General features: G+C 40.6%; 1 protein-coding gene across 1 annotated transcript in view; it reads left to right on the top strand.

The window, feature by feature from the left end:
- OCA2 (OCA2 melanosomal transmembrane protein) overlaps window positions 1-14,585 on the top strand; it is a 483,235-nt gene that overhangs the window by 245,908 nt on the left and 222,742 nt on the right. Inside the window, exons 7-10 of the mRNA XM_040425133.1 lie at window positions 6,089-6,246; window positions 7,605-7,687; window positions 10,593-10,746; window positions 12,755-12,826. Of these exons, the coding sequence (XP_040281067.1) occupies window positions 6,089-6,246; window positions 7,605-7,687; window positions 10,593-10,746; window positions 12,755-12,826 (467 nt within the window). The remainder of the gene's footprint in view (window positions 1-6,088; window positions 6,247-7,604; window positions 7,688-10,592; window positions 10,747-12,754; window positions 12,827-14,585) is intronic.

Here is a 14,585-nt window from a genome sequence, read left to right as displayed (position 1 = left end):
TGTTTTCCAGCTTAGTTGAAAACCTAAATAAAGACGTTGTAAAAATTCTCACATTTGATCATACTACTCTATAGTGCAGGGATCAGCAACTGCCGTCAGTCCATCTGTTCTGAAACTACACGTCCCAGAATGCTCCATTCACTTCTATGGGAGTTAGAGCAACAGCCAAGCATGTTGCATGCTGGGACTTGTGGTTTCACAGCAGCTGGAGAGCCAAAGGTTGCTGATCCCTGCTATAGTAGATTGGTCTTCACCAAGGTCTCAGTCCATTCTGACATATTTATTCCTTGCTGTAGTTAATTCAGCTGTACCTAGATACGCTTGAATAATTTACATTCTATTCATCTGGAGTCTGAGACCTTCTCCTTACCCATTTCCTTATTAAGGCAGGATTATAAGATACTAGTACAAATAATAGAAGATTGCACTCTGACTACAATTTGAATCTCTTTCCTCTTTCATTATGCTGACAAACTGTAGACATCCCTCTCATCCCATACTTGCTAATTTGCTTCTAAGTTTAGAAATTCGGCTACACGCAGTATGACACCGCTACATTTATCACAATTAAATTGTTAAACAAAAAACCTTTTTCACACCGCTTGCTTCTTGCCATTTGAAAACACCTTTTTTGTAGTTGAATTTCTAACCTTGCAGCATAAAATGTTAGATTCCAGCTAGTTTCATATAATACTATTTTTTTAGTCACTTGACAGTGCTATATAGTCTGACCATTTTGTTAAGTCAAGCAAACGTCCGGCTGCCCATCTAATAATTATGGGGCCTACCAGCTCTCCCCATCAGCAGATGTTGGAGAAGGATGAGGATGAGTTTCTTTTGTTCTTCTCTGCTGCAGGAGTAGAAAATAAAAAAGAACATAAGTGCTGGACACAGCGCATAACTGACTCAAACGAGGCCAAACAGATCGCTTGTGCGGCTAAGGCTCTGAACGGAGCTTCCAATGCAGATATGAACAAGCCTCCCTTCTTTCCATTGAGAACATGTGCATGCTTGGCAAAGCTTACATATATGGTCACTGATGGACACAGACTGCAGAGGACTATGTGCAAAAATTGTACCACGTCCGCTTTCTCTTTAATAGCCCTTTACGGAGAGCTGATTTGTCTTTCTCAATTCACCAGTAATTGCAAAAATTTTTTTTTTTTAGCTCAGTCCCTTAAATGCAAATGCATAATAAGAAAGTTATTTTAGTGTGGCAGTGAGCTCCTATACCTTCATGGATCCCTGTGGATCTGCATAGGTTGTATATATGGTATTGTCCACCTCTGTGTATGAGGAAGTATGGATTAATAGATATTGGCCAAATTAGCATTCAGCCAATAGTTATCTAAGGTGAATGACCCATTTCAGACATTCCGGTCTATTATTTTTTGGTTTAATAACAAAAATGTAAACTCTCCTTTCTTATCCAGTGCCACCTCTACACTACCTGAATAGGTACGTCACGATTACAGCCCAGTGGAGAGGAGAGCCTGGGGGCATTGGATCTGATTTTAATTTTTTTTTTTACAGTTTACCCCACAAAAATGTGTACTCTGAAAACCCCTTTAAAGACATATCTGTTATAAAAACTACTATAGAAACTAACACAATTCTTGAGCATCTATTCTTATGACTCTCTATATTGTCATGCCTTTTTTTCCTGCTAGGATTTATGAATAGCTAGCAGTTTGCAATAATGAAGGTCCAGGTGCTTGTTTGCAGTTGGGATGTGGGGAGGTGTCCCTGCACAGCCTGACAGTATCTAGTCAGTGCCGCCAGTGTCAGACTGTGCAGGAACATGCCCTTAACTGGTGACACGCAGCTGGACCTTCATTGCAAACTGCTAGCAATTAATTTATAACTTCTAGCAAGAATAGTAAAGGTATGAAATGGTCATAAGAATACATGCTCCAGAATTGTTGTCATATGGGGAATGAAAGTAACAAAAGGCACGTCTGTTATGGACTGGTAAGGATTTGGATTCTGTCTCCCTGGAGGCATGCACCCATTCTTTTTCTTTTTTTTAATGTGATATTGATCACTTCACTGTGCAGCGTCAACTGTGAATTTGCGTGGGAATGAAAGAAGCTATAGGTCCTCTGTAAGTCTACAATTGGGACCAGCAAAGAGTTGCTACAAGAACATGCGTTCCATAGCTCACAGTGAGATCTTAACCATATTGATTCATGTCCACATGAAACATAAAAAACATAGAAGATTGGCAGCAGGCAAAGACCTCCTACCTAGTCCATCTAGTCTGCCATTATATTATTTCTTACTTGGGATACATACGGGTTTATCCCAGACCTGTTTCAATTCACTTACTGTAGATTTCCCAACCACATCTGCTGGAAGTTTGTTCCAAGCTCCAACCAGTCTTTCAGTACAATATTTCCTGATATTGTTCCTGATCTTACCCCCAGCTAAACAGTGTCCCCTTTTCCTTGTTTTTAGCTTTTTATAGAGAACACTTCCCCCCCCCCCCTTTCCCTTCTTTCCTCAAGGCTAAGTTCATTAATAGAGATAAATGAATATTTGTCTCATCAGCAGCAGTTCCTCGCCTGTGAGGGGTTGTCCACTTGGCTAAAAAAGCTCCTCCTTGTTGCTTGATTGTCAGTCAGACATCTCCCCTTGCCCTGACATTCTTGTGTGTGAACCACTGCTTCAAGAAGTGGCACAAGTTCAGTGGCTTTGCTTCCAGAGCAATCACTGTGCGTGCGGCAGGAGGCAGTTTTTTCAGCCAAGGGGACAGTCATTCATAAATGACGAATTCCTGTTGATAAGACATGTTGACTTGTAGAAATTGATTAGCTCATCTCCAGTCAATACCAGGGGCTGACTGGCCGACCCAAGTACCAGAGGATCCTCCAGTTGGCCCAGTCTCAGAAGCCATAGTATGCCCCAAAGGTCCAGGAGCTATTCACTTGCCACTAAGATCTATTTCTTCGATTCAAAACCTATTAGACTTTATTGATGGTACAGAGCTTGGGACCCTGAGAATAAACCCTGGATTCCTCTGGTGGGACCAAGGAACCCCAGTCCAACACTGCCCCATACCCATAAATTTAATATCAAATTCAGTTGTCTCTGTCCAAAAAAGTCTGTGTAAACCTACTCCTAGTCAGAGAGTGCATAAAGACACTGCAAAGAATAACCCTGGCCATGTATCAAATAGACAGCCACCTGGGTTTTCTTCGCTTTAGTATGAGATTATAGTAATAGTTTTTTCCCTATACATATAATTGTTTTCTGTCATAGCTATATACATTTTTATTCTCTAGAATCGCACCTTGTTATACTATGAACATTATAGACCCAGTCACATATGTAAATGAAATCTTGCAGTGAAAGAATGCTTTGTTCTTAGCGAAGAATACGTTAATGGCATATCTCAGGGTGAGATTGTTTTTAATCATATATAATTCAGTCTTTTCTTGCCAGGACTTCTATTTTAAATGTATTTATTGATGATTTTTCATCTGAGTTCCACAAAGGAAGCAAATGCTTATAAGTGAGCAAAGGCTTATAATCTAGCGCTCTTTACAATCCGGAGTCAATAGAACTGCTGGGTGCCTTTTTAGTGTATGTGTGAGCTATATATTTCCAAGTATAGAAGCTCAGTGGCATTAATATTCCTTTAAATATCTTCACAAATGAAAAAGATTTTGGGCACAGTAGGCATTAATGTTTGTAAGTATTTAGGAAAATAACTCTTCTTAATGACAAATGCTTGCATTGGTTGTGTTAAATCTTTCAGAGCAGTCTGTATATATGCATGTGATTCTCCATTTAGGCCCTAGGTTAACAACTACTGTGGGAAGCTATTGGAGTCATCCTGTTTTTTTGCAAATTACACGTGTGATCCCACACACTGGTAATTCATGCATCTGCATCAATATGCACAGGAAAATATTTTCCTAGGTGAAGCAAACTGTGAAAGCCTCTGGTGGGACAGGAGGTGTCTTGAGATAGCAGGAATGGTCTCCAGGATCTGGGTTGCTTGAGACACATGTTGCATCTGTAGGCTCCCCACAGTTCAGATGACAATACAGGTAATTGTTAGAATACTGTAACTTTAGGTCAACCCGTGCACTGTTAAACTGGCTATTATGCAACCTTCCAGGCCCATTCAGTGAATAATTCACTAAATGGCCCTGGGAGGATGCATGCACTGTGCTCTGGATTTTCAAGGCCTGTGGCAGCCATAGGCCTATACCTGCCTTTGGCCTTTGAGGACGCATGTGCACTGATGTCATCAAAGCTAGGCTCTGTAGTAGGCTGCGCTGCCCCTACCTCCTGCAGACCTTAGGTAGGATGAGCGTAGGTGCATAGGCAAAGCAAAAGCAGAAGTGCATAGAGTCTATGGGCCTGCTGTGCACACTACACTTAGCCCATCCACAGCAATAATCCTTCTTGCGAAGGGGGTAGTCTGATTGTTAAACATTATCCCCAATCACAGAATAGGGGATAACTATTAGATCAGTGGGAGTCCTACCACCGGGACCACTAATGATCCTGAGAATGGGTAACCCATACCCCTTAAAGTGCTGCCAGAATGAACAGAGCGGCATTTCTGGCATGTGAACTGCCTCTCCATTCATATAGGAGTTCTGGTGATTGCCAAGTACAGTGCCATGATATCTCTGGAACTCCCATAGACATTAATTGAACTGCAGTGCACATTCCTGACCTGACGTTCTTTTTTGTTTTGTGGCAATCCAAGGGGTAGGGGGTAGTGAGCGCACTGAAGCAGGAGAAAAGCTGTTGGCCACACATAAGAGGCAGAAGACTGTTTTCTACATTAACATCTCCTTGCCCTATGCATAGGTCATATAAATATTTATTTCAGGACAATTACCTAGACAAAAGAGGGGAGATTTCGAATATGCCCAATCTATACAAAATCTAATAATGTTTTTGCTAAAACAATATCTATTGGCTGCCAATGTATTAATCTATACTACTAAGGCCTTATTCACATGTCTGTGTTTGATCAGTGAATTGCCCCAGAGCTAGGCCTCATGCACACGACTGTTGTTCTGGTCCGCATCCGAGCCGCAGTTTTTGCGGCTCGGATGCGGACCCATTCACTTCAGTTGGGCCGCAAAAGATGCGTACAGCACTCCGTGTGCTGTCCGCATCAGTTGCTCCATTCCGTGGCCCCGCAAAAAAAATAGAACATGTCCTATTCTTGTCTGTTTTCCATTCCACAAATTGCGGAAGGCACACGGGCGGCTTCCGTGTTTTGCGGACCGCAAAAAACAGAATGGTCCTGTGCATAAGTCCCTAAGGTATCAGTGAAAGATCTGCACCAGTTCTGTGTTGAGACCTGCAGCTGGTTTTGGCTCACAATCACTGATGGAAATCACTGACCGAACACTGGCAGCGTGAATAAAGCCTAACTTGCATCAGTTTCTTTCCTCAAACCCTTGCACTTTGATAAGTCAAGTATGTATTGTAGTTTATTATTTAGAAGTAAGGGTACTTTCACACTTGTGGCAGAGGATTCCAGCAGGCCGCTCCGTCGCCGGAACTGCCTGCCAAATCAGTCAAAACATATGCAAACTGATGGCATTTCAGACGGATCAGGATCCTGATCTGTATGACAAACTCATTGAAATGCCGGCATTTATTTATTTGTAAAATTTTTTGCTGTCTGAGCACGCGTAGACCGCAATGCCGGATCCGTTTTGCAGGAACACTCTGGGCCATTTCAATGGGAAAAAATGCAGAATCCGGCAAGTGTTCTGGAGTTTTGGACGGAGATAAAACCGCAGCAGGCAAAAAGACTGAACTGAAGACATCCTGATGCATCCTGAACGGATTGCTCTCCATTCAGAATGCATTAGGATAAAACTGATCAGTTCTTTTCTGGTATTGAGCCCCTAGGACGGAACTCTATGCTGGAAAAGAATAACACTAGTGTAAAAGTACCCTAAGCTTCTAGAAAAATGTAATGCACTCTATTCATTCTTCAGTGTTTTCTGCAATGATTTATGCTCTCCCTGCACCCCTCAATGTCTGCACAACAGTATGCCCTAATGTCTGATCTATAAACCATATGCCCTTAACAATTCCCTACAAGCTGCAAATCTTACAGACTTTCGTGACTCTGCACTTCTAAAACTAGAAGTTGATGGTCCATTTGCTGGAGATTTGATTGATCAACGTGATGATGAATATATTCTTATTCAAATTGTGCAACTTGATGACCCCTTTTCAAGGAGACGTCGACCTACACAGGTTGGTAACTGTGTTTGGCAATGTAAATGCTCCCTCTAAATTTCAGTATGCAAAACCATACACATTGGACCTCAGTCTTTGTAAAATGTCCTAACACAAATGTTATGTTATGGTCAGTGCTAGCACTTAATTTAATTTAAACAAAATGTACAGTACCTACATTTGCATTTACGGGAATTCTCAGTTCACACTCAGTCAATGGGTGAAGACTAGCTGCTATGATGTCTCCCATACATATTGGGGAGCAGAATCTACTCAAGCACCATATAAGACATTATACAAAATTACTGAAGAGAGTTCTCATCTCTCCATAAAACAACAATAATTTGATCCTTCACAATGAGTTGACTTGGTCTCACAAGATGAATTCAACAGACTGCATTCAGATTGAACATTAATTTATAAAAAGAGAGAATAAAATGTGATAAGAGGAGATCAAAGCATTTTTTTGTAATATATATTAGTTTACAAAGTTTCTTATAGTCACTTGTAAGGTTGATTTATGCAAAGTTGTGTGAAGTTAGTAACTACACACTCCATGTAACCATATGGTACCTTTTTTTATATGCTTCATATTTCATATGAAGGCATGCAAAGTATTTTTGTTTTACAGTCAGATCTATGAATCTGATAAAGTATTATGGCTTGATCCATCAGACCATGTATTACAACAGGTATTTTCCTATATCATCAAGAGGGCCCCATAATATGGTTCTGTATGATGTGACCTATGGTAACACATGTACCTTTTGGCTGTATATGATTCCATGTGTGGCAATACAGGCCCCATCTAAAGCGTCTCCGCCTTTTGGCTAAGGTCACATGTAGTATCTGTTCTTTAAAAGTGGTCAGGACCAGGGTCATTTGTACTGAATGGCTACAATGCACATGGAAGTAGAAGCCTCTAGGTTTTATCGAGTGGTAGGCAAATGTAACATGGGATTCTGTAACTTTTATAGAATAATGCTAAGTTATATATTATATGATCTATAATGCTACCTTAACGATGGAAGATTGCAGACGTGCTGGATGATGGGCATGGATGAGTTTTCCGATGGACTTGTTTGGTCAATTTTTGTCAGATGCGTTTACTTCAGTAAGTCTTGCAGGGAAATTGGAAAATGATGGGACATGCTGTGAACTTCCTGGCACAAACGAATGGTCTGTGCGAAAAATTGCTCATGTGAATATTACCCATTGACTATAATGGTTCAGTGTAGAGTTTAGGTGGTGGTGGAGCAGAGATCGCACAGACAGAAATATCATTCTTCTGCAAAGGGCCTTAAAGAATGGATTTGACTAGGATTAGATGAGCAGTTCAGTTTTCGTCTTGGCATAAGTGATTCAATATTTTACAGGTGATACACAACTGGACACTGGCTCTGAATTCAAGGCGTAAGGAACATATTATAAAACAAAAAACATTTGAAATATTAAACAGGTAAGTTTCAGGATTTTTACTACTTAAAGAAGTTATTAATTATTTTAAAAATTTGATGAAAAAATAAATATATACACCATTACAGGAAACTGTGGTCTAACATTCTCTTTGAGAGGTGAATTTTCTAGGATTGATCCTCTTTCAGCCTCACTAATGGGTCAACCAACCAAGGTTTGACTGGCCAGCATGGTAGCACTCCCTGTACAGCCTTCACAGAATTTTGGCTGGATAAACTGACAGTTTTTATAAATGTTACATTGAAAGTGGGTTCGGGGGTGGATTATAATTTGCTATTCTGGGTTTTGCATTGGAGGTGGGGCCCATGGCTATAAACTTTTTTGTGATTTTACTCAACTAAACTTGGGTCAGCAAAGGGTGTTACTGCCATATTTTTAAGAAGTTTAAAATACAATTATATTACACAATTAACATTGAGTGTCAAAACTTTGCGTTTATGTTACAGTATCTGTATCTGTTTTATCGAGTGGTAGGCAACTTCTAATAACTAGAATAGGTTTACTAACTCTGACTACAAGGCCTTCCATCTTAGTGGCTAAAGTGACACACATAGTGTATAGCCCTGTGGCTGTTAGATATAATTGTGAGGGCCCAGCTTGTATATTCTAATTTATCCTTTTTAATATAAATTAGTTTATTCTGTGTGAACTTATACTTTTACAGTCATGGCCATAAATGTTGGCACCCCTGAAAGAAAATGAAGCATTTCTCACAGAAAAGTATTGCAGTAACACATGTTTTTCTATACACATGTTTATTCCCTTTGTGTGTATTGGAACAAAACCAAAAAAGGGAGGAAAAAAAGCAAATTGGACATAATGTCACACCAAACTCCAAAATGGGCTGGACAAAATGATTGGCACCCTTTCAAAATTGTGGATAAATAAGATTGTTTCAAGCATTTGATGCATCTTTAAACTCATCTGGGGGAAGTAACAGGTGTGGGCAATATAAAAATCACACATTAAAGCAAATAAAAAGAAGATAAGTTCACTTAGGCTTTGCATTGTGTCTCTGTGTGTGTGCCCCACTAAGCATGGACAACAGAAAGAGATGAAGAGAACTGTCTGAGGACTTGAGAACCAGAATTGTGGAAAAATATCAACAATCTCAAGGTTACAAGTCCATCTCCAGAGATCTAGATTTGCCTTTGTCCACAGTGTGCAACATTATCAAGAAGTTTGCAACCCATGGCACTCTAGCTAATCTCCCTGGGCATGGATGGAAGAGAAAAATTGATGAAAGGTGTCAACGCAGGATAGTCCAGATGGGGGATCAGCAGCCCCAAACAAGTTCCAAAGATATTCAAGCTGTCCTGCAGGCTCGGGAGCATCAGTGTCAGCGCAAACTATCCGTCAACATTTAAATAAAATTAAACGCTATGGCAGGAGACCCAGGAGGACCCCACTGCTGACACAGAGACCTAAAAAAGCAAGACTACATTTTGCAAAAATTAACTTGAAGAAAAAATGTGGGGGATTCAATTCACTCCATAGAGGCGACCTTGACGTGGTGAGTGGCTTATTACGCTTTGGCCAAAATGTACACCAATGCCTCATCCAGCCTAGAGGCAGGGCAGAATGCTGGTTGCCGAGTGCTATTACATTTGTGTATTTTTCTTAAAATTAACTTGAGTAAGCCAAGATGAGACCAAGATAGAGCTTTTTGGTAAAGCACATCATTCTACTGTTTACCGAAAACCAAATGAGGCCTACAAAGAAAAGAACACCGTACCTACAGTAAAATATGGTGGAGGTTTATTGATGTTTTGGGGTTGTTTTGCTGCCTCTGGCACTGGGTGCCTTGAATGTGTGCAAGGCATCGTGAAATCTGAGGATTACCAACGGATTTTGGGTCACACTGTAGAGCCCAGTGTCAGAAAGCTGGGTTTGCGTCTGAGATCTTGGGTCTTCCAGCAGGGCAATGACCCCAAACGTGTCAAAAAGCACCCAGAAATGGATAGCAACAAAGCGCTGGAGAGTTCTGAAGTGGCCAGCAATGAGTCCAGATCTAAATCTCATTGAACACCTATGGAGAGATCTTAAAATTGCTGTTGGGAAAAGGCGCCCTTCCAATAAGAGACCTGGAGCAGTTTGCTAAGGAAGAGTGGTCCAAAATTCTGGGTGAGAGGTGTCAGAAGCTTATTGATGGTTATAGGAAGCAACCGATTTCAGTTATTTTTTTCCAAAGGGCGTGCAACCAACTATTAAGTTAAGGGTACCAATAATTTTGTCCAGCCCATTTTTGGAGTTTGGTGTGACATTATGTCCAATTTGTTTTTTTTTCCTCCCTTTTTTGGTTTTGTTCCAATACTCACAAACGGAATCAACATGTGTATAGCAAAACTTTTTTTGTTTTTTCATCAATATACCTTTGAGGCCTTATTTTTTGCAGGACAATTTATAGTTTTTGAAGCACCATTTTGGGTACAGCTAATCATTGATTACCCCAGCTATCTGTCTTAAACCCCCTTTGTTTACATCAGTAAAAAGGCATATTGGTGGTCACTAAGGGGTTAACATGATTTGTTGTATTACTTTAATGTGTTTTTGTTGTGTTAACATGTTAAGCCAGTCAGAATAACAGTGGTGACATCTGTAGATCCACACTGAAACCAGACAACCCCCTTTAAAGCAGTATTCCTCAGCTCCAGGGAATTCTGAAAACATGACTGGAAAGTAAGCCCTGTGGACTGGAGTTGAGGAATGCTACCTTAAAGAATGTGTATATTTTCACAACCAATTGCTTCATCTTTAATTTTAGGGGCTGGAGTAATGAAAGTAACTTTTGAAAATAGGCAGATCTATAGCAATAACTGCTTTATTTATTTTATTATTAAAACAAATTATATATGGCTACTGACTAATCTAGTATATTTCATTTTCAGTGAAACCATTTCCATAAACATTCAAGCATTTCTTCAAGAGACTCAACTCGTCCCACTATCTGTATCTCATCAGTACCTTAGTGCAAGCATTGAGACCCAAGTAACAATTGCAGCCATTGTCTTAACAGGTGTTTATGTGTTAATCATATTTGAGGTAAGACCTAACAATAGTCCAGTTAGACTTCTTGCAGAACATTAGTGTCCATTAATGTTGTTGTCCCATTAAAACTGCTTATCCCCTAGCCATGGTATAGTGGATAAGTGTCCGATCAGCAGGAGTTCCACCACTCTGCCTCGTCTGCCCAGGTACTGACCAGATATGGCTGCTTTTTTCCCTGTTTGGCTGCATTTACTATAATGCAGCTGACCAGGAAAAGAAGCAGCCACATCCAGTGAGGACCTAGGCAGAAGAGCCTGTAGCGCATGCCAGTGCATAGGCGGCATCCGGGGAGCGATTTATGTTAGTAACATGGGCTAATTAGAGGAAATTAGCAGAGAATCCCTTTAAATATTTAATGGTGTGTTTGTGACTTCTAGTCACTAATACTGGTTAAAACATATTGGTTAATTATGGTATTATAAAGATGTGGACACTCAATCACAAAAGTAACTTTTTTCTATAACGTAACTAAATATTGATGAACACATGGGTGAGGTTTTTGTATTATATGCAAGAAAAAATCGAAAGATCTGTAAAACTAACAAGTCAGACAAGGGCAGTGTTTTTCAGTTAATGCTCTGCTAAGGCATATGGTGTCCTCAGTATATGGCGCTGTGTTAAGTATTCTGTTGAAGAACAATAAACCATTTAAAAGGAATCTGTTACTACGATCTTGGGCTATTATCTGCTGTAATAAATGAGTAGAACAGAGTCCAGATTGCCATTTTTATCTACTGCCCCCAGTCCCCTGCTATCGGCGTATAAAGCTGCACAAAACACAATGTTGGCACTACTGAGCATGGGCACAACATTCCTCTCCATTGTGTTAGTACAGTAGTCTAGACTGTGTGTTAGGGCTCATGCATATGACCGTATGTATTTTGCGGTCCGCAAAAAACGGATCCGCAAAAAATACGGATGACATCAGTTTGCATTCCATATTTTGCGGAACGGAACAGCTGACCCCTCATAGAACAGTACTATCCTTGTCCGTAATGCGGACAAAAATAGGACATGTTCTATTTTTGTCCGTAATGCGGACAAAAATAGGACATGTTCTATTTTTTGCGGAACGGAAATATGGACATACGGAAATGGAATGCGCACGGAATAACCCATTGAAGTGAAATGGTTCCGCATATGATCCACAAAAAAACCTGAATAGGCACGGAAAGAAAATACGTTCGTGTGCATGAGCCCTTACAGTGCGGCTTTGAGTGCTGAAAGAGGAGGAACGGGGGGTAGTAGGAGAATAAAAAATGGTGATCTGGTCTCCTTATGTGTAGTACTACTCATGTATTACTTCAGATAGTAGCTCAGAATTGTGGTGATACATTCTCTTTGCATACCTCTATATGAAATTGGACTTGAGGTTCTGTATCAGAAAAACTGTCCTCTAAATGCTGTTAAGTATATGAACTAATCTGCATAGAATTATGGACCTACAAAACAATGGTATGTAAAGGTGAAAATCCATTTTAAACTTAAATAGGTTATATTATTGTTAGATAGTTTTTAGCTACTTGCTGTGAAGGTTTAGAAAAATGTCAAATATGGCCGAGGACCAATATTTGCAAATGCACACACAGTTACCCTCCATAGTAATGCATACTGTAGACCAAGCTTCATAAAATGTTACTCTAGTTTGGAAATCTTTTAAATACAATTTTAAAGATGTATTAAGTTTCATCTAGGCTTTACTCTACCCAGGGCAAAGATTGAATCTTCTATTGAATAATGTGGCCAAGGCAGAGGGGCTTTTTAGTGTGTCCATCCACACCTAAGGCACATGCCTATAGCTACGCCTTTGATTTTCTATATTATCCATTTATCTCCCAACTAAAGTTATTTGCAGTATAACTGTTACTATTACTTATTTACTGTTGACATGGGTAATGTCATATATTTTTTTCCTTTATCCAACAAAAACTTGTGATAATGTACTCATTGAATTTAGGACTAAGTGTTATTATTTATTATTATTATTATATTTTTTTTGTAGATTGTCCACAGAACTCTGGCAGCTATGTTGGGATCATTGGCTGCCCTTGCAGCTTTGGCAGTGGTTGGTGATGTAAGTTGAAACAAAATAAGAATAGTTTAAAATATATTTTTGTCAAAAGTTTTCATTGGTGGTGGGCTGGGTGCTGGAACCTTCTCTGATCGATAAAATTGAGCTTTCCTGGCAGAGGTGGAGTAAAGGGTATAACCACCCAGTAGACCCTGAAAATGCTAACAAATGGGAAAGGTTAGAGTGCTTGTACCTTTTACTGAACAATCAGTGGGGGTCTCATTTAGAGATGGCCTTGCGATACGCCCGGCGGTTGTTTTGCAGCGAACTTTGCGTGTTTGCGATTCGCCGAACATGCAGAGAAATTCGCGCCTGCCATATTATTTTACATTATGAAGAACTTTGACCCATGACACATCCATCAGGTGGTACAGGACAGCCAATTGAGACATTTGAGCACATGGACATACCCCCTACCTTATAAATAAACCTGATCTGGCCGCCATTTTACATTCAGTGTTTTGCCAGTGTAGGGAGAGGTTGCTGTGTGGAGCAGGGGCAGGCTGTTAGGGACACCAAATGCTAGCTAATAGGGCCACAAAAGTCATTTTAAGGACTAGTATAGGTGTGCTATCGATAGGTGTGATACACAGAGGGGTGCGATATACTTATAATATACTTTTATAATGAGTCAAAAACACAGATCTATATAGTGATCACCTGGAAGTCAGGGGGCTAGGGGCATACTAGGGCCATTTTTATATAGGGTAAGGTTTCAAACGGGGTCGATCTTATCAGGGCGGGTGGTCTGTGGTTAGGCTATCAGGGCCAGAATAGCACCCCCCTGTAGGGCAAGATCAGGGACCGTTCTTTGCCCACCCTGTCCTTCATTACCCCATCATCATCTAGCCCAGGGATAGATGGTTTTTGCTTTCCCTCCAGGATTTATGGATGTGCACTGGAACCCCCCGGATTGTGGTAGGACATATGGTTTCTGATTTGGTGCCGCCAAGCACCTGATTTAGTGCCGCCGAGCACTTGTTATTGCCTACCACATCTATGCTTTTTGCTTAACCCCTTAAGGACTTAGGACGTACCGGTACGCCATGTTTGACGAGTCCTTAAGGACCCAGGACGTACCGGTACGTCCTAACTTTAAAATTACATTGCGGAGCGGCGGGGGTTAATCGGAACAGGATGTCCGCTGAAATAATTCAGCGGGCATCCTGTCACAACGCCAGGGGGGGTCATGTGCGGTTTGCGGCTTTTACCTGGTGCGGTGGTGGTGGTGCCATCGGGTCCCCATGTGGCTGTAGGGGGGACCCGATGGCATGGAAGGAAGCGTGATGCCTTCCTGAGGCATCGCGCTGCCTTCCGGTGATGAGCCTGTGAGATCCAGCCCCCTGGATCTCACAGGCAGGAAGCTGTATAAGTAATACACACAGTATTACTAATACAGTCAATGCATTCCAATACAGAAGTATTGGAATGCATTGTAAAGGGGATTAGACCCCCAAAAGTTCAAGTCCCAAAGTAGGACAAAAAATAAAATTGCGTGACCTAACCCCTCAGATGAACACCATAAAAAATAAAAACTGTGCTAAATAAACCATTTTTTTGTCACTTTACATCACAAAAAGTACAACAGCAAGCGATCAAAAAGGCGTTTGCCCACCAAAGTAGTACCAATCTAACCATCACCTCATCCCGCAAAAAATGAGCCCCTACCTGAGACAATCGCCCAAAAAATAAAAAAACTATGGCTCAGAATATGGAGACACTAAAACATCATTTTTATTGTTTTAAAAAAGCTGTTATTGTG

The sequence above is a fragment of the Bufo bufo genome, chromosome 3 (assembly GCF_905171765.1).
Source record: "Bufo bufo chromosome 3, aBufBuf1.1, whole genome shotgun sequence".
In the NCBI taxonomy this organism is placed as follows: Eukaryota; Metazoa; Chordata; class Amphibia; order Anura; family Bufonidae; genus Bufo; species Bufo bufo.
The sequence above is the reverse complement of the archived record's forward strand: the minus strand, read 5'-3'. Positions and strand labels throughout refer to the sequence as shown.